The sequence below is a fragment of the Pygocentrus nattereri genome, chromosome 7, assembly GCF_015220715.1.
Source record: "Pygocentrus nattereri isolate fPygNat1 chromosome 7, fPygNat1.pri, whole genome shotgun sequence".
Taxonomy (NCBI): domain Eukaryota; kingdom Metazoa; phylum Chordata; class Actinopteri; order Characiformes; family Serrasalmidae; genus Pygocentrus; species Pygocentrus nattereri.
In genome coordinates, this window is record NC_051217.1 from 11,429,803 (window position 1) to 11,449,061 (window position 19,259).

The following is a 19,259-nucleotide window of genomic DNA, read 5'->3' on the forward strand; positions in this document are numbered from 1 at the left end:
AATGTTCAATATAATTATAAAATCCTATCAGCTGCTATTATCATTTTCAGATATTTTTGCCTTTCAAAATCGATATCATGATACGATATAATAGTACTGGGCCTCATTACTAACAATAACAAGGAAGCATATAGCAAGAAGGTGAAACTTCTAACAGAGTGGTGCACAGACAACAATCTCTCCCTCAATGTAGACAAAACCAAAGAGATCATTGTCAATTACAGGAAGGGGAGCAGAGTGCACACTGAGTATTGGGAGATGATGGAGGAAAGAGTGAACTGTCAAAAAGGCCCAACAACACCTTTATTTCCTCAGGAGGCTGAGGAGAGTCAATCTCTCATATCAGCTTCTCTGCAACTTAAAGGTCTACAGTGGAGAGCATCTTGACCAGCTGCAACACAGTCTGGTATGGCAGCTCCACTGTTGGGAAATGGAAGGCCCTGCAAAGGGTGGTGAAAACTGCACAGAACATCAACTGTCATGCAACTGTCCTTCCACCCATACAGGTCATTTACAGAAAAAGATGTCTGAGGAAAGCAGCATTATCATCTCAGACCCCACACACCCCAGCCACTTCCTGTATCTGCAGCTGCCATCTAGGAGGAGAAATCAGAACATTTAAGCCAGAACTACCAAGTTCAAGAACAGTTTCTGCCCTTGAGCTGTTAAACTGCTCACACCCACAGCACCCACTTGATCATGAAAACAAACACAACTTGAACTATAATAACACTGCACTTTAATGTTATTCTGAGTCTGTCTGACTTCATATATACTTGTACTGACTCACTTGCCTTGAATTACATTCATACTTTTTACTGAACACTACCTCTAAAATTGGTGTACATATTTTGCACATATGTTCACACTTCTATGCACCAGTACACTTTTGTGTCTTTAGTTCATTTTGCATTTTCTATTTACTGTCTATGTGTAATTTATTGTGGGTTACTGTCATCCTAATAGTGCTTCTTTTGTAGCCTGAATGTGCTTTGTTATAATGTACTCCAATATATATATAATGACAAAGTTGAACTGAATTGAATTGTATCATTTGAAAAGTAAAAGCAAGACAAATCTAATGTCAAATGAAGGCAAGTCACCCTCAAACTTTTGACTGTCAATTTGACAGTGCATATTTTCTCAACATAATTCAATTCTAACATACAATCCCAATCACATAGACTAATGCAATTTTAGGTTCTCTGATCAGTAGCTATAAGTGTATCAAGACAAGACAAATGTATGTGACAGAAGTGATTCTTATTGTGAAACACGCACACACACACACACACACACACACACACACACACACACACACACACACACACACACACACACCCTTATAAAGCACACTCTCTCACCCTCCTCCAGTGTTCTGATGAGAACAGGCTCAGAGGCCATGCCATCTCTATGAGCATCAGCCACATCTCCAGTAAAGGCAGTGACAGTAACTGAATACTGGGTAAACGCAGTCAAATTTCCAAAAACGACTGTCCTCATTTCTCCTGACTGTCTCACGATACTCATATTGCGGCCCGAACCATCCAGCTGAAGGAGAATAGGAATGGGAGAGATTAAACCAAACTGTATTAAAAGTTAAATTGAGTATCTTCACAAAGTAATTGATATGGGTCAATCTAGTTTATGCCTAATCACTCTGACTCACAGCAACAACATCAACGAGGTAGGAGGTGGGCCCTGAAATGACTGTTGGTTCTTTCCATTCAATTTTCATGCCAGAGGAGGAAGGAACTACTGAGATAGCGCGAGGAGGGGCATCAGGGTCTGAGAGAAAGAGTGAGACAAACAGAAAGGGGAAAGCATCAGCTGTTACATGTAAGTGCATCATAAAGGTCAGATGTGTGTATGTGCGTGTGTGTGTGTGTGTGTGTGTGTGTGTGTGTGTGTGTTTGTTTTTGTACATTTCAGGACAAACATGGCTGAGCTAAATCTGATATAGTGAGAGTTTTATCCACATTGCAAAAGGCATGCTTTACAATATCAGTATTTATCTTGGACTGTGAACAGGGATCTTAATGAATCTCCACTTAATTGTTCCTGGTGCTGAACTGAGCGCTACACGTTTGGTGGAAGAAAGAGCAAATATTAAAGCACATGTGATATAATATTTGGGCTATTTTCTATATTTTGCAGAACTGTTGTATAAAAGCACTGCTACACTGACATAACCTTGCCATCAACATGTCATGGGATATGTCATATGCTTTCATGAGTTGTCATAACCGATAACGTCCAGTAAAATTACAGTGTCATATTACCATTAAAATGAATTGTCATGACATGCATCATAATATCTGATGTCATGACATCTAACCAGAATATAAATTGCCATAGCATCAGACATTACAGCATCTTTCAGGATTACTATGATTACCCATAACATGACATTGTTATATCACTGAATAAAATCTGTCAAGACACCTCAAACAACATACACTATTTATCATGACATGTTTAGGAAGTAATTAGGATAATGTTATGAAGAAGGGTTCATAGAAGGGTTCACAAGTAAAGTGTTACTAAAGTAATAGAACCCTCAAGGTGGTGTGTAATGCACTCCTTTTTTCTATTATTTCATATCATGTATACAGTTAAGGGTTCCAACTCCTTTACAATTGTAACCTTTGAATAGAAGCCCTTCTAAAGTAGAGGATGGCACTTTGAAAGCAGCTGGGCTTCAACCTGGACTACTAAAGAGAGTTTGAGAGGTCAAACTAGGAAAATACACAAATGGCCTTAATACTTAGGTTGTACATATGACCCCATTTACTAACAAGGTATAAAACCAAATGTGTATGTATGTACGTGTGTGTGTGTGTGTGTTATGCATACTGCCTGCAAGTGTTTGTATGTAGATCCATTCAGTAGGCTCTCCTGTTCCTGCACTGGTGAGTGCTACCACTCTGATGCGATAACGTCTGTATTTAAGCAGAGACTGCACCGTGACTGTCTCCTCATCTCCTGTCCCCTTCACAGACAGTACAACCTCACTCTCCACACAGGATGGATCCTCTTCCACCTCACATGACCGCCCCAAACGCTGTCTCTGCACATTGTAACCCTTCAAAAGCCCAGGAACTCTAATAGGACGGAGCCAGCTCAGAGTCACAGCATTAGAGCTAATATTCACCAAAGAGAGGAACTGTGGAGGACCAGGAACTACAGCAGAGAGAGTGATAGAGTGAGATTAAGAAAGAGGGTGAGAAAAAAGGGAACAGAGAAGGAAACAGAAAGAAAAAAGACAGGCACAAAGAGAGAGATTGAAAGAGAGATAATGAGAGAGGGGGTGAGAGAGAGAGAGAGAGAGAGAGAGAGAGAGAGAGAGAGAGAGATGTATTGTAATTTATAATTAAGAGTCCACAAGGCATATATCCATAATAAAGTCATTAGACCGCTCTAGCAAAGACATGCACAGTATAAAAGAAACAAAGGAGAAGAGTAGATTGTTCTGGTATATTGTACCTGATTCTGGGAGTGTGTGAGCTGAGCAGTTAGCGTCCTCTCCTGGTCCGGCTGAGTTAACTGCAGCCACAGAGATCGCGTAGAATGAATTGGGCCGCAGGCCGCTGAATGTGTGCGTGAGTGTGTGTGTGAGAGTTAAAGGATAAACCTCCTCCTTCCGATCTGGTGAGCTAATGAGGTACAGTAGGATCTCTCCATTGGGATTAAGTGGAGGCTCCCATTCCATATACACTGAATCCCAATCCAAGCCTGTACAGGTCAGATTCCCGACCGCCTCAGATACTGCAACACACATATTGCTCACACATTCACATATTTTTTAAACATCTGCCTGGATAAATGCTCTTTACTCTTGCTCAGCCAAATCAGGAGTTTTAAATGACTCAAATTAGGGATATAAATTATAAAAATATTAACTGCGAACCAACATATAAACAATTGTTTGACCAATCCTATCAGTTTAATTTCATTTCATTTCAATAAACAACAGCTTCTATTTGAATAGGCAGGTTTGTTGTTCAAGTTTTAAATTCAAAGTTTTTGAATTGTATGCATGACTTATGAAAGGCCAAAAGTTCCAGTGATGTACCACATTGAAAGAAAACAACCTCAAGTGATAGGACAGATGACTATTTAGAGCATGGCTCAGCAAATAAGATTTCAGAAGAAGAAATTTAGATTTTATAACTGTTGTTTTGCTCATTTCCAGTGTGTTATATCAAATGTACATGTGTGCATTTGTATAATGTCTGTGGGTTTTACCTGACTCATTGGTAGTGAAAGTAACTGGAAGACTGTACTGATCTCCATTGCCTGCTCTAGTGTAAGTACAAACACTTATCTCATATGAGCTATGAGGTTTGAAGCCACTTAATTCTGCCTGAGTGGAGGCATCCGAGGAGTTCTACAGCAAACACAGAGGTCAGATATAAATACTGTGCAATTTACATGCATGCAGTCACACAAATAGGCCATATAAGACATACACATCCTAAGCCACGCACATACACACTGCAAAAAATTGTATCTTGTCAAGTAATATTATCGTAACTATTGTCAATAAATCTAATATTTCTCCTGTTGAGATTGTTGTAAGCTTAATTTAAGATTATTTAACATATTTCAAATATTATTTACTTGTTTTAAGTGATTGTATTAAGTATAATTATCTCACTATAGTGGCAGATAATTTTGCTTGTTTTAAGAAATGTGCTTGAAACCAGCAAAATTATCTGCCACTATAGTAAGATAATTTTAATTGATAAAATTACCTAAAACTAGTGAAAAATGTCTAGAAGAAACTAGAATAATCTTATAGCAGAATCACTAGCAGAATGTTATAATAAGTGCATAACCATATCAAAATAAGAAAAAAAATTAAGATCATGTCACTTGACAAGTTACTATTTTTGCAGTACACACATCCACATGTGGAAACACAGTGTTGAAGCACCTGGTATGTAATGGTGTTTGTGTTCTGCTCCACTATTTTGAATCCGTAATGTTGAATCAGGCCATTGGGCTCCAGACTAGGTTCCCAGTGGAGCCACACTGAGTCAGAAGAGTGATTAAAGATACTCAGATTTCGTGGTGGAGACATTGGACCTACAAACACACACACACACACACACACACAAACACACAAACAAAAACAGAGTCACACGAGATGCCATCTTTACGTGCCTCAGTCACCCATAATAGGCTCTTTCATGGGTCAACAAAAGACATTTAAGGGTCCACTGGTCTTTTTAAGTTCGGTAATGCTGGCAGAGTAATATTATATCCTGAGAGGCTATTGGAGACAGTTCACATGTAATAATTTAAAGCTAGATAGACAAATGAGCTGTACTGAAAAGATAATAACTCACTTGCTTCATCAGTGTGCAGAGGCAGCATGAGGGAAGGGCCCATGCCCCTGCGATTCACTGCAGAGATTGAGAGGTTGTAGGGCGTGTATGGGAGGAGGTATGTGAGAATGAGCTGAGTATCAGGTGTGTATGAGCTGTTGGAACCTCTAGGACCATTAAGAACTACAGCGTATTCTGTTATCTCCCCATTGGGCTCAATAGGGGCATACCACGACACCAGCAAAGAGGTGGCAGAGAGGTTCCTGCTCATACCCAGCAATGGAGCAGAACTAGGAACTAAAAGAAAAGAAAAGCAATTCTTTACATTTTACAACACACACACATACACTCACTGGCCACTTTATTAGGTACAGTTCAGTTGTTTGTTAACACAAATAGCTAATCAGCCAATCACATGGCCCAACTCAATGCATTTAGGCATGTAGAGGTGGTCAAGACAACTTGCTGAAGTGCAAACCGAGCATCAAAATGGGGAAGAAAGGTGATTTAAGTGACTTTGAACGTGGCGTGGTTGTTGGTGCCGGACAGGCTGGTCTGAGTATTTCAGAAACTGCTGATCTACTGGGATTTTCACACACAACCATCTCTAGGGTTTACAGAGAATGGACCGAAAAAGAGAAAATATCCAGTGAGGGGCAGCTGTGTGGACGAAAAAGCCTTGTTAATGTGAGAGGTCAGATGAGAATGGGCAGACTGGTTTGAGATGATAGAAAGGCAACAGTAACTCAAATAACCAACCAAAATCTCTGAGGAATGTTTCCAACACCTTGTTGAAAGTATGCCATGAAGAATTAAGGCAGTTCTGAAGGCAAAAGCGGGTCCAACCTTTTACTACTGTACCTAATAAAGTGGCCGGTGAGTGTAAATGTACATTTTTTACACTTTAAAGCAGGTCTGAAAAATTGATGGTTAAATTGTTCTGAGATGCAGCACAGAGGTATGGGTGTACATATATGTGTTTGTGTATGCAAAGTATGTGGAAAGTGTCAACACCCTACATTTTCATGTATTTGTCTTTTCTTACAACATTTTGTGGTTTTAAAAGACAAAAGAAACGGCCATAATTCATAATACATCATTAACATCTTCCACCCTCCCTCTATTCCTTAGTATTAAACTGAATATTTGTTACTGCCTTTGAGATGTTTTTATATAAATGACTTTACTAATTGGCTGAAATAGAATGTTAAAAAGTGTCCAGGCTAAAATGTATGGCATAAATGTTTTGGACTTTGATGAAAAACATCAGACACTGAAAAAATAATTTAGCTCATGTCTTACTCAGTAATTAATTTCAAATGTCTGGATCTTTAGGAAGACTGCAGTGATACAATTGTTTCCTGACAGCCAGGAACAACAAAATGTTTAATAGTTTTTACACCCACATTTTCTCAGACTGTCTGCAGTAGCAATGCCGCTTATCACTTCATTGAATGGATGACGTAAACACCTCTTGGCTGAAAAGGTCATCATATGTATCTTCATAGTTGTGACGTCACATCAATCATAAATTTATGTATGTACAGTGAAATCTCTCAAAAAAGGAAAAAGTTTTCTATGGCGTTGGCCCTTTAAGAGTGTGTGTGTGTGTGTATGTGTGTGTGTGTGTGTGTGTACATGCAACAATTAATGCATGCTGCTTACTGTCATCATCTGTTCTCAGGTGAAGCACAGAGGTGTGGTTTAGGGCAGAGCCTGCACTGGTTGCTGGGATCACGTGGAGAACATAAGGGAAATACTTCCTGAGTTTGGTGAAGAGGAAGACTGTGTCGGTGGTGGTCTTGATGATGGTGCGGTTGTCTGTGCGGTTGATATAGGGATGGGTAACGCCCGCCTCCTGCAAGCTCAGCTGGTAGAAGACTCTACCGTTGGGCTCCAGAGGGGGATCCCAACTAATCACTACAGCTGTTGAGCCGTAGAGCTGAGCTGAGAGATTATGGACTGGACCACTTGGCACTGCGGAGGGGAGAGATCGCCACATTAGTCCACTGTTATACAAGTGTAATAATTGGTTTAGAAACACTTTAGAAAAAGGAACAAGTAAGTCTGTAAGTGTCTGGATATAACTCACTATTAGAAGTCAGTTTAAAAAACATGCATCACATTTTGTTCCCTATTCTGAAGTGTGGTCATTAATATTGCTATTCTGTTTAATACAAAAGCTGCACATATGTAAAGCTTTTAAATCATATGAAAAATCTCAGTGATACATTCAAAACATCAACAAGTTCACACCAGGCAACAGACAAAGTAGAATAATCAGTGTATTAAAATTCATAACTAGTCAACCACTCCATTACTATAACTACATCATTATACATCAAATATCACACTCCATGCAATTCATAAATAAAAATTAAGCAAAAGAAGGAGGTTATCTTCATTTTGACAACTGGAAAAACTTGTTTTTCTTCAGATTTGACCTGCAAAATGACTTGAAGGGTGAATGACAGACAGAAAAAGAAAGTGAGTATCAGTTGGTATCTTTGCAGTGTGTCAAGGAAATGTGCAGAACATAAAAACATAGAGTGCTGTGCTGTTTAAGCTCTGGCAACATAAAACCATAGTAAACTGGACAAATGGAGTGAAGCTGCAGAAACCAAACAATCACAGAAACAGAGAGAGAGAGAGAGAGGGGGATTATTATTATGTAACAATGAGAAACACTTCATCAGCCTCACACACCAGGGAGAATCTCTGTTCTCTCTCAGGGTCAGCTCTGCACCGTTTTTCCCAAAATCACACCAAAACCGGTAATAATGTGGTTTGCTAGGTCTCGTACTTGCTATAGTATTGCAGAAATTTCAGTATTCTGTCCTGGTTTTCACAACACAATGATATGTAATATTATGCAATTGTGTATAATGATGTATATATTTCTCCATAATGTAAACAATGCCAACAGTGACACAGTTCTCTACATCAGCATAGCCAGTGAAAGAAAACACAAGCTGGGACAGTCTTGAGTCTGACAATAAAATCCACAAACACATACACAGAGACACAAACACTCCTGCTCTCTCGTTCTGTCTTCTACTCTAGAAGACGTGACAATCACAGTTTGCAGCTCAGAGAGAGCTGTCCCCTTTCACAGAGCTGCTGAGCATGTATGTGTGTGTTGTATGGGTGTATGAGTCTGTACTGCTGTTTTAGTGTGATTTTTTTGGGGGGGGGTCGAAGAGTGAAAGTGCTTGGAAAAGCGGTGCAGAGTTGCTGTCCTGCCCCGCCTGTGTGAGGAGACTGACCGTCCTCCAGGGTGGTGAAGTTAAGGGGAGTGCTGCTCACCCCCCCGTCACCCAGGGAGGTGCTAGAGCTCAGCCACACCCTGTACTCCTGCCCCGCTCTCAGCCCAGTCAGCACTGCCCACTGCACTGAACCCAGCACTTGCTGCACAGGGACAGATACAGAGAGAGTTACATTCTGCCCTTAATGTATGAGGGTATGTGCACTGCATGTCTACACTACAATTCTCATTAATGGATTTTTACATTCTTTTTATATAAATGCTGACATTGTACACAAGAAAGCATCAATGAAAAAGCCAGAAATAAAAAAACATTTCAATCCATTAATTCAATTTATATATCCTAGGCTAACAAGTCAGGACAGATAAAGAAATGAGTTTTTAATCTGAGATTTAATTGACAAAAGCAACATAAAAACAATACTGCATGGACAACAAAGAGGTGCCCAAATGCTCCAGGAATTTCAATAAGACCTTCTGAACTTAACATGAATCAAATAAAGGGCTTCATCAAAGTCAGCGGCAAGTGGCTATATACCACAATGACTTATGCAAATTTTGGTACAGGTTTAGCAACAATCAAATTAAATATAACTAGCCAAAATAAAAATGGTAAATAGTTTGATTGCCTATCACTGATTGGAGCTAGAATATTACATTTTGATGCATGTTTGAGTATTTTGTGTGTGCACCTGGGTAGAGATAGTGATGTTGTCACTGTAGTAGATGGTGTAGTACTGTATGACACCATTTGGCTGAGTGGGGGGGCTCCAATTCAATTTTACTGTTGTTGGGGACAGGACTGTGTATGACACATTTTGTGGAGGGTCAGAAGGGGCTGCAACAGAGAGAAACACAGACACACTAAGCAAACAGACAAACAATTTCAGATATTTACAAATACTACAGTTTTGACAGTATGTCTATGTGTGTAGGAGTGTGCGTGAGCGTTTACCAGACTCTGATGTGCTGAAGGTGATGTAGATCAGCATTCCCCCATCTCCAAGGTGAGTCCAGCTGCTCACAGAGGCATTATACTGCCCTGGCCCATCCACACTTACCACCACTGACATTACAGTTACATTTGCTACAAATTCAGAGCTCAAGTTCCTAACAAACACAAAAATATACATACATATGTGTTTAACACACTGGAAATTACACCAGTCATACATGTTTACTAAGTTTTTGATGTGTTTATCTTATCTGTTCACTTAAAGAAGGAAAACAAGACTATGCACGATGCCCACTGTGATATTACAGGTCTACTTTGGGAAATATGTGGAATAGAAAAATCCAATGCTATTGATGTTCTGAGAACAGCAGTGAAGAATGTTGTGGGAAGTCCCAGTGTAAAATATTAAAAGGTATTTGCATGATTCAAAAAATTTAGTGTTATATAACACATCCAGTAAAGTTTGAAAAAGCACAAGAAATATTATCAAACATGGCTTAGAAATCTTATTAACCAATTTGAGAACTGTCAGTGGTGTGTTCATTATGGTCTCAGAATTCTTTCTCTTCCTATAGTTATGCAATCTCTTCTCATACTATGACCATATGTTGAAGGCATGGATCATTACAAACAAACAGTGCATGGGCTGTTCTTTTTAGTGTTAAACTTCTTTTTCTCTCCACATGTTCTAGTGCCTCCCCACAAGATCTCAATGGGTTTTAAATTGTGCCTAAATTTTACTTTCTGAATTGGGTGGTTGAATATGAATATCTGTCATTTGTTGTGGTTTCCTACTTAAACAAATAATATAAACACATAAAAAACAGTTGCTAAACATCAGTGTATGACATATGTGCATGTGAACAATTATTTCTTTTTGATCATCAGTGTATAAGCTCTCTTAAATGTCTGAATTGACAGAACAAGAGTAAAGATCACTTACCACACTCTCACTATGTAGTACAGAATTTTTGAGTTGGCTTCCAGAGGGGGTTGCCATGACAACTCTACTTGGTTATCTGACAACTTCCTTGCATGCAACAACTGTGGGGGGGAACTTGGTACTGCCATTCAAGGAAAAAAAGTTCTTATGGGTTACCAATCACAAAACTCGTATACCAGCTGCTCCCAGAGACCAGCTGTTAAAGAAATGGTGCAGATTGAAACTTCACACATACAAAAAGCAAAGAGCAAGACATCATTGCACATACATCACCTTTTAGAAAGTAAATGCTCTTTAAGGTCAAATAACACTAATGATACTTGATGTGTGGGAGCTGTAGAAAAGAGCTGAGCATTAATGTGTAATGTGCTATGTGTGACAGGTCAGCAAACGCCTTGGCTGTGAAAAGAAACAGCAGGTTAGCTCCATTACTGTTCCTGAGGCTTCTACTACCTCTTGTCAACAGCAAAGACACATGCACACTCACCGTCCTCCAGGGTTGTGATGTTGAGGATGTCGCTGCTGTGGTTGCCCAAGCCAACCCGAGTGGCTGCCTGAACACTGAGGCGGTAGTGTGCGTACTTGCGCAGGTTGGTCAGGAGAGTGAACGGAGAGTGTGTGGTGACGTTAAGGGTGTGTGTGGCATTCCAGTACTCCACAATGTAGTACAATATGAGGCCGTTGGGTACAACAGGGGCCGACCATGACACATTCACCTCACTGGAGCTGATGCTCTCATAGCCCAGTCCGTATGGAGGACTGCCAGGGACTGAAAATCATATAGAGTATATGATATAAGAAATTTGTAATGAAGGCATCTAAAGCAGAGGTACAACCTGCAAGAATTTCAATTAATCAAATTTAGTAGCTAACAATATAATTGCACATAAACTTACATATATCAGGCTATAATAAAATAGGAATCAGAAATAAGTAAACTGTGAAAGAGCAGGAATAATGTATATAAATATTTAATTAAGTCTTTAACGATAAACTATGCCAAAGGGCACAGCAAGTTTTCGTAGATCTGAAACCATTCAAATGTGAAGTTACCCAACCAGTTAATGCCATTCATTTAAGATTTGTCTGTTTAATTTTTGGCACAGAACACAACTATTACCAAAATAAAATATTTAAAAAGTGGAACTGTATAAATATCAGGATTTATGGTAGTTTCTAGTTAAGAACAGTATCAGTACATACTACAGATACTGAGGCAGATACTTGAGGATCAGATATCAATATCAGAAAGGAGAATAGAGTATTTGTGTATCCCTATCATAAACAGTTGTAAATATGCTATTTTGGTTACTGTACCTTTAAGACTGATATATATAAATGACCCCTTATTCAAAAAACAGACCAGCTGCTTCTTATAACTTCCATTTTAATAAGTGGGGCTAAAGTGCTGTTGGGTTTTCAGATGAAGACGTGAGAAGTGATAAATTACATTTCAAATATCATGTACAATTTTAGGAGATTTTTCATTTTCATTGATTTTATCTCTTACTGGCTTCTTGCTGACTTTTCTTTTCATAAGACTAATTTCTGCAATCATTTTAATTAGTTATATGGACCTGAGTATTTCCTTTTATTTACAGTGGTTTAAAATCAACTGAAATTAAGAGATAAAGCTGAGTGTTATCTACTATTGGTTAATTGGTTTATCTGATCTGGGCAACTGAAACAGCTACAGAAAAAGCCTGGCAGTCAAACTGTGGCTGACTCTAAGCTGACATCCTCCCTTCATACATATGCATTTTGAAGCAATGCTGAAGTCCAATCCAGATTGCTCACTGATACTTTTCCTCACAATACAACAAGGGAAAATATCACTGATGATGATTTGAGTTTTATTTCTGTGCAGTAAACTGTTCTTGAACTAAAAGGAAAGAGCACAGAAATGCCAGCAAAATGCATTCATGAGTTCAAAGAGTTGAAGACAGCATAGTTGTATGGGTGTTCATGTGTTCACTTTTTGTGTCTCAGTTCTACGCTTTTTTTTTTTTTACTTGCTAGCATCCATCTTCATCTTGAAAGAGTTTACTCTCATACTATGTACAGTGTAAATTAAGTATTGTTATTATTCTCAGCTTTTAAATGTTTGTGCCTTTGCAGTGCAGTTATCATGTCAAGTCATATCAATAAATTGACAATAAAAGTAAGATTAATTATACAGCCCTAAAGCACATTTCAACAACAAGGTAGCCACTGCCAATTTAGCTTATGACACTGGATGATGACAGTGACTGTGAAATGGGCAAGCGCAGTGAAGTGTAATGTAAAAAATTCCAATCTTGCTGCGGTTGCATGGTCATGCATCAGATATATTATATGATCCAGGACACATATGAAAAGTGTGCCAAAAAAATCTGATCTGTGTCATATCTGTAAGTAAAAAAGAACTTAAACTCTAATGATATAAACCTAACCTTGGCCACACTGCCAATGACTCTGTCAACCAACATCAGGGTTCAGGTTGTTGTTTTGAAGTACTGAAAAAGCAATCACACACAAAAAGTGAGAGACCCACCATCCTCTCCAGACAGCATTTGTAAGGTTTCTGAGGTCTGGTCTCCATGGCCGAGCTGTGTGTATGCTCGTACAGTCACGTTGTAGTAAGTGTAAGGCTTCAGGTTGCGCAGAGTGATGCTGGGTACAGTGCTGTTCACTATATGGTGGTAGGTGGCATTGCCGTAGAAGACTTCGTACTGGCGAATGATGCCATTGGGTTTGTCAGGAGGAGTCCAAATGATTGTGGCAGTAGAAGAGGTGGTGTTCACTACAGCCAGATCATGTGGAGGAGAGTCTGGCACTAACAGAGACACAGAGTAATACAGCATAATGTAATGTTTATGAGAGAGAGTGTGTTTCTGAGAGACATAGAATAAATCATCAGCATCATACCATCCTCGGGCGTCAATACGTAGACATCATCCTCAGCAGACAGAGGGCTCTCCCCTACTGCAGTAGATGCAGCCACACGCAGCTTGTATTGTGTGTATTTGTTCAAACCTGCAATGGATATCAACACCTACAGCTTATCAAACCCCCCAAAAAACTTTCTTCACATTGTGTAAACTGCTCATAATGCTGCTCTCATATGTGATTGTTATTACATTTGTGGCAGAGAAAAGGGCAGTACTTATTCATTTTTCTAAATGTAACTTTTGGTAGTTACCAATTAGGCCATAGACATTTGATTATATGTGTTAGTTGCATTATGTACATTCACATTTAGAAATTTGGAATCAGTGTAAACTAGGAAGCTAGGAATAATGAACAGAGGACTAGCTATAAACCAAATATAACCAAATATAAACAAAAATGTATGTAAATAAATAATTAATGTTTAATTAGCGTTACTTCACATCAGCAAAGTAAGGGCCTTATTTAATTACTTTGCAAATATGCCCCTGTCAACTTGAAAGTGTTGCATCTACATTACATAAGCGGCCAATCGAAGTGCAAGTAGAAGAAGGGACACTGGGGATCAGATTATTCAAGTGGAATGCACTCACCCTCAGCTAGATTAGACTTTGTGTACTAATTTGATAGCCATGCAATATTAATATAATATAATTTTAATATAGCAAACATTCATTTTGTGAAGAATTGCATTGGTGTAAACCCATGCTCATCGCCTTTATTTTTATTGGTGTTAGTTGTGTAGTCTTTCTAACTAGTAAGCTAGTAGAGTAAGGTAATGAAGTCAGAAGTCATGTATAAAAGATGGAGACGTTTTGTACTTAAAACAGCTCATAGACAGCTTTGTCTGAAATATTTAGATGTTTTAAAAGGGATTTGTATTAGGTAGTTTTAGTTTCTGGGCATGTTCTGCTGAAGTTGATTCTTGTGTTCATTTGGACCCACTCGAGCTAATAAAGCAATGGAAGAGCAAAGTTGACATGTTAAAATAAATATTAAAATTGGCTGATGCACAGCTACCCGATATCCTCCGTATTTCTGACAACAAAGCATTTAACACAAAAACACTTAAATCCTGATGTTTCATGTACCACCTACCTATGAGGACTATGCTAGTGGCGTTTGTGAGCTTCTGTTGGGCTTCATGACTGTGCAGGTTGAGCAAATAGATAGTGTAGTGTGTGATCTTTCCATTGGGGTTTAGAGGTGGACTCCAGCTCACAAGGACAGAAGTGGAACTTATGTTCTGATAGGACACATCTTGAACAGAACTGGGAACTGAAAGAAAAACAAAGTTTTCCACTAGTGTACAAAAGATGTCAGCAAAACCAGGATGAAGGTGGAATCATATTTTACCCTGTTCTGTGGTTTTCTCTCTGATTACTGTGGCAGGTCCCTCTCCAATGACAGTGTAGGCAGACACACTGAAGGCATACTCAGTGAAAGGACTCAGTCTCCTCACCACATAGGAGATATGATCAGATGACAGATCAACTGCGTCTTCAGTGGGTGGAAGAACTGCCCATAAAAACAAACAATCAGGGAGAATTATGTGAAGAAGCAACTACAACGTGATTATACAGTAACAAATTAGTTTATCTTTAAATGCAAGTAGAAAACTGCAATGCGTTGGTGGGCTTCTGACTCCCTTCTGTTAGATGACTGGATATAATTTGGTCAAACAAAATCATCTTCAGATAGACTGAAAGGTACTTACATTTGTATACTGCAATAATGATATCTGCAATAATGATATCTTTAAGACAACTTAAATGGAGCAAATAAATCTAATTGTAAAATAATTGTAAGATTACTCTACATTTTTTTTTATTTTAGTAGTTGTCATATCAGGTCAAATTGTCTTACTGTTATTTTACTGTACTGGCAGATATACGTACATTATTTCTAGAAATGAACATAATAATTAGCCAGTAAATTAAGATAATTTCACTTGATATTAAAACTTAAAACAGGTAACAATGTCTACATATATATTTAGTAATTTTATACTAATCTAATGGTCAACATGGGTTAATTATGTAAAGCTCGCAAGCTCAGATTTCACTTACATACGTACAAATGAGTATGCTGCCCTACCCTCTGGCCTTCATTTCCTAATTTCTTATAATACATTTCAAATATTTTTTTTGGAACATGCGTGTTCCTAGGTAAAAAATTATATAATTGTAAAAACGGAAAATAAGATTTTAAAGAATTTAAAACAAAAGCAAAGTACCAGCCACAGTATCTATCAATAGTCAATATAAGAATAGAGCAGTTTGAAATCAATACCACTGTAAAAGAAATATGCAGTAATGACTTAAATTCTAGAAATGCTGTTACCCTCAATCCAGCTGGTTATAGCTGTTTGTGTGGATGGGCGGGACTGGTAGGTTACACCGGTGACCGCTGCCCTGGTGGAGGGCTGTGGCTGGGCAGAGCTGGGAAGGGGTGGATGTGCAGAGCCTGAGGTCACAAATGAAAGGTCAGTTGCTGTCACAGTGATAGACTCATGGGGTGTAGTGGTGTGCTGGTCAGAGGTAACAGTGAGCCAGGGAGGAGGTGTGGCTGGGGGACTGGGGGTCAGTGGCTGCCCGGCTATCCCGGCAGTGCGTGAGATAGCAGGGAGTGAGTTGGTTGTATCAGTGTTGAGCTTGCCAGAGCTGACTGAGCCAGGGCTGCTGGGGCTCCATGTGGGCTGGAAACTGGGGGAGGCAAGAGTGATAGCAGACTCGGCAGTCGCCGTGGTGATATTAGTTGATCTTGCATAGCGACGCAACACTCGAGAGCTGCTGTCATAGTAACTTTCTGGCAACATACCACCACTTTCTCCAGTCTTGTTTGCATCCTACAAAAAAACAAACACAGCGCAGCATCCTTAAGCTAAAAAAGTTTTATGACAGAAAAATCATCTATTCTGTTTGTATGTTGACCTGTAGTCTTCGCAGGGTGATGTCCTGCACAAGTATCTCATGGTACAGGACTTGTATGCGATAACGAGTGATGAGTCCATTGGGTTGGCTTGGGACTCCCCAGGACAGACGCACAGACGTGGAGTCTACCGCTGCTGCTCTCAGATCTGATACTGCACCAGGAGCTAACAAACATGCACAAACACACAAACAGTTATATGCAGATGGATACTTGTAAGATACTGTGGTGGTAAGATTGCAGCGCAACAATGTGCTTTTACGACTTTCTCCAGTAGGAGGCAGCACATGCCAGACAGAAACATAGCCACGGTAATTCCACTGGTTGTCTTTCACATGAAACTAATTTGTGGTTTATACAGGTTTTTGAACTAAAACTTTGAACTAAAATATGCAATATTTGTATTTTACACATTTAGTTAAAGTATATATATATATGTATATATATATATATATATATATATATATATACTTTAATATAAATGTATATATTTGTATATAGATTTTTGTAGGTCCTCAAATTAGAGTAGTAACATGAGAAATGATGTTTGAAAGCAATTTGAGTCAAAATGAAAACAAAAGGATGGCTGTTCTTCAAGAATATTACTTTTTGAGACACCATTAAACCAAAAACTACTGTTACATAGTGAGACATACAGAGCTACTGGGTGTAAAAGTAATTAAAAAACAATTTTCTGGACTCATCAGTGACAACCATAGCAAGAAATTTCATGAAGTCATCAAGCCATTTCCAACATGGAAAAGCAGTATCAAGGGAAATGAAGCTCTAGTATATTTGCTGACAACTGTTGAGTTTTCCAGATGCAAATACAGCAGAAATATTTTCTTTCAATTTTCAGTTTGCAATAGTGGGTCACATCCCTCTCTGATAGAAATTTTTTTTTTCTGAATTCAGTGTAAAAATACTGAAGAATCACCTTCTTTAGTGTATGTGACAAAAATGTAACTGAATGGCAGTGGAACACTGCAACTTTAATCATACATCTGCTGGTGTGTGCATGTGTATGAGTGATTGGTGCACCAGAGACTGCTATGCGTATCTTACTCTCTGGAGGCGTTGAGATGCTGGTCTCTGCTGCTGGACCTGTGGCTCCAGCTGATCTGGCCATAACACTGATACGGTAGCGTGTGTACGGAGTTAATCCCATGTACATGAACGTCTGCTCACTTGTGCTGTTTTCATTAATAAAACCTAAAGCATACACACATATACAAATGCAAAATGTGATCCTTTTGACTTGCACTGCTAAAGTGTTTTTTAAAGAAGAAGTGTCCTTTGTAGAACAGCTTGACACCTAACTGTTTTAATGCAGACTCTCTCTGATATTTTAAGGGTTAATCTTAAATGTCAATATAGAAATGTGGAGCTTGATAGTAAAGAGGTAAATGCTTGAGTCTAGTGTGATGTGTGGCATTCAGTTCATGCTAAATATAGCTACCTGTTGGTCCGTAGAGCTGGATGACATAACTGAAGCGCCCTGTGATAATGGTTGGAGGCTCCCAGGACAAAGATAAAGATTTAGAGGTGATGTTCCACACTGACAAATTCTGTGGTGAATCCTCAGGGGCTGCAAAAACACCACACACACTTTTACACAAGCATGAGCTGATCACTGGTTGGATAGAGATTAGTGAGGGCTGAATGCTGGCTGAGTTTTGTGCTGCTGTTACATAAGACACAAATGCCTTGTTTCAACTTGAGTAGATTTATTCAGGGCAATCAGAGATTCTGTTACAGGTTGTTTAGATTTATCTCAATTGGACCAATATAAAGTTACGGGAACAGTGGAAAGAGAAAAACATAGTGATGTGTGTGTACACGTGAGTAGAGAGAGTGTGAGTGCATGCACATGTCTGCATGTGACTATGGCTTTAATGCATGAGCACATTGATTATCAGATCACAAAAATGTATTTCCCACTCTGCATATGTGTGTGTATTTATCTTTTTGATAGTACACTACAACACGTGCAACATGCATGCATATGCCCGAGTGTGTACCTGTTACTACATACTAGGCATGATCCAATCATATACAGTTCTGTATAAAAGTCATAGACCACCCTTCATTTTTTTATTTCCATTTAAATTTGCCAATATGTACAAGTTATTGATTTTTAAGCTTTAAGGAAAAAGCAAAAAAAAACCACTTTTTTCAGTACCGTGTCCATGATTTGTTTTTATTACAGCTTCTATTTGTTTTTATTTGTTTCCATTTTTTAAAATTAATCTGCATAGACAATTTTCCACACCTCCAAAGTTCAGTCTTGGAAGTTGCATTTTCTACTTGTCACAATCCATATAATCCCAAACACACTGAGTGATGTCTGGGGTGGTCTGGGGTCGTTCTGATTGATTTGTAGTTTTTTTTGTTTACCAGGGGCTTCTTGGCAGCCATGTGTACTTTCAGACTCATAGTGCTGAGTTGTCTTCTCACAGTGGATCTTTCAATCGAAATCCAGTTTTGAAACATTATATTTTGTCACTTATTTTCTTTTCTTTTGAGCTTCCTCTACCTTATGCAAGTTGATTATCTTATATTTAATCCAGAAACATTTCCTGAAAAATGAATAGCTTTTACTGAATGGCCAGATTGACTAGAAATGAAATAAATGAATTATGGGCTTTGGCTTTGTGACTACTGTGTGTCTGTGTGTGTGAGTGTGTGTGTGTGTGTGTGTGTGTGTGTGTGTGTGTGTGTGTGTGTGTGTGTGTGTGTGTGAGACATATCTCATAATTGCTTTCACATTGAGTATCAGCTGATCCTGAGTTCCTGAGTGCTGATTTTTGTAGATACTTCAATACAAGTATGATAAAAATAGGGAAAACAAACTGAATTTAGGTAAGGTATGCAAGGCTGTGGTGAAATCCCTTCTTTTTTACT

The 19,259-nt window shown here is 38.8% G+C and overlaps 2 protein-coding genes across 4 annotated transcripts in view; both read right to left on the bottom strand.

Moving 5' to 3' along the window:
* ptprq (protein tyrosine phosphatase receptor type Q) overlaps nucleotides 1–19,259 on the bottom strand; it is a 61,555-nt gene that overhangs the window by 15,903 nt on the left and 26,393 nt on the right. For all 3 annotated transcript variants that reach the window (XM_037539757.1, XM_037539756.1, XM_037539755.1), the window contains exons 24-41: nucleotides 17,815–17,943; nucleotides 17,421–17,567; nucleotides 16,358–16,521; nucleotides 16,245–16,272; nucleotides 15,768–15,890; nucleotides 14,781–14,942; nucleotides 14,523–14,702; nucleotides 13,404–13,511; nucleotides 13,030–13,311; nucleotides 10,984–11,265; nucleotides 6,999–7,310; nucleotides 5,355–5,630; nucleotides 4,940–5,091; nucleotides 4,249–4,390; nucleotides 3,487–3,768; nucleotides 2,857–3,183; nucleotides 1,670–1,788; nucleotides 1,365–1,551 (exon numbers count right to left, since the gene is read on the bottom strand). In XM_037539757.1, coding sequence (XP_037395654.1) covers nucleotides 1,365–1,551; nucleotides 1,670–1,788; nucleotides 2,857–3,183; nucleotides 3,487–3,768; nucleotides 4,249–4,390; nucleotides 4,940–5,091; nucleotides 5,355–5,630; nucleotides 6,999–7,310; nucleotides 10,984–11,265; nucleotides 13,030–13,311; nucleotides 13,404–13,511; nucleotides 14,523–14,702; nucleotides 14,781–14,942; nucleotides 15,768–15,890; nucleotides 16,245–16,272; nucleotides 16,358–16,521; nucleotides 17,421–17,567; nucleotides 17,815–17,943 — 3,402 coding nt within the window. The remainder of the gene's footprint in view (nucleotides 1–1,364; nucleotides 1,552–1,669; nucleotides 1,789–2,856; nucleotides 3,184–3,486; nucleotides 3,769–4,248; nucleotides 4,391–4,939; nucleotides 5,092–5,354; nucleotides 5,631–6,998; nucleotides 7,311–10,983; nucleotides 11,266–13,029; nucleotides 13,312–13,403; nucleotides 13,512–14,522; nucleotides 14,703–14,780; nucleotides 14,943–15,767; nucleotides 15,891–16,244; nucleotides 16,273–16,357; nucleotides 16,522–17,420; nucleotides 17,568–17,814; nucleotides 17,944–19,259) is intronic.
* LOC108436669 (phosphatidylinositol phosphatase PTPRQ-like) lies at nucleotides 7,355–10,924 on the bottom strand. The gene is made up of 4 exons (XM_017713330.1): nucleotides 10,497–10,924; nucleotides 9,554–9,708; nucleotides 9,291–9,436; nucleotides 7,355–8,741 (listed from the first exon to the last, which is right to left on the bottom strand). The coding sequence occupies exons 1-4, from the start codon at nucleotides 10,622–10,624 to the stop codon at nucleotides 8,409–8,411; spliced, it is 762 nt and encodes a 253-aa protein (XP_017568819.1). The 5' UTR covers nucleotides 10,625–10,924; the 3' UTR covers nucleotides 7,355–8,408.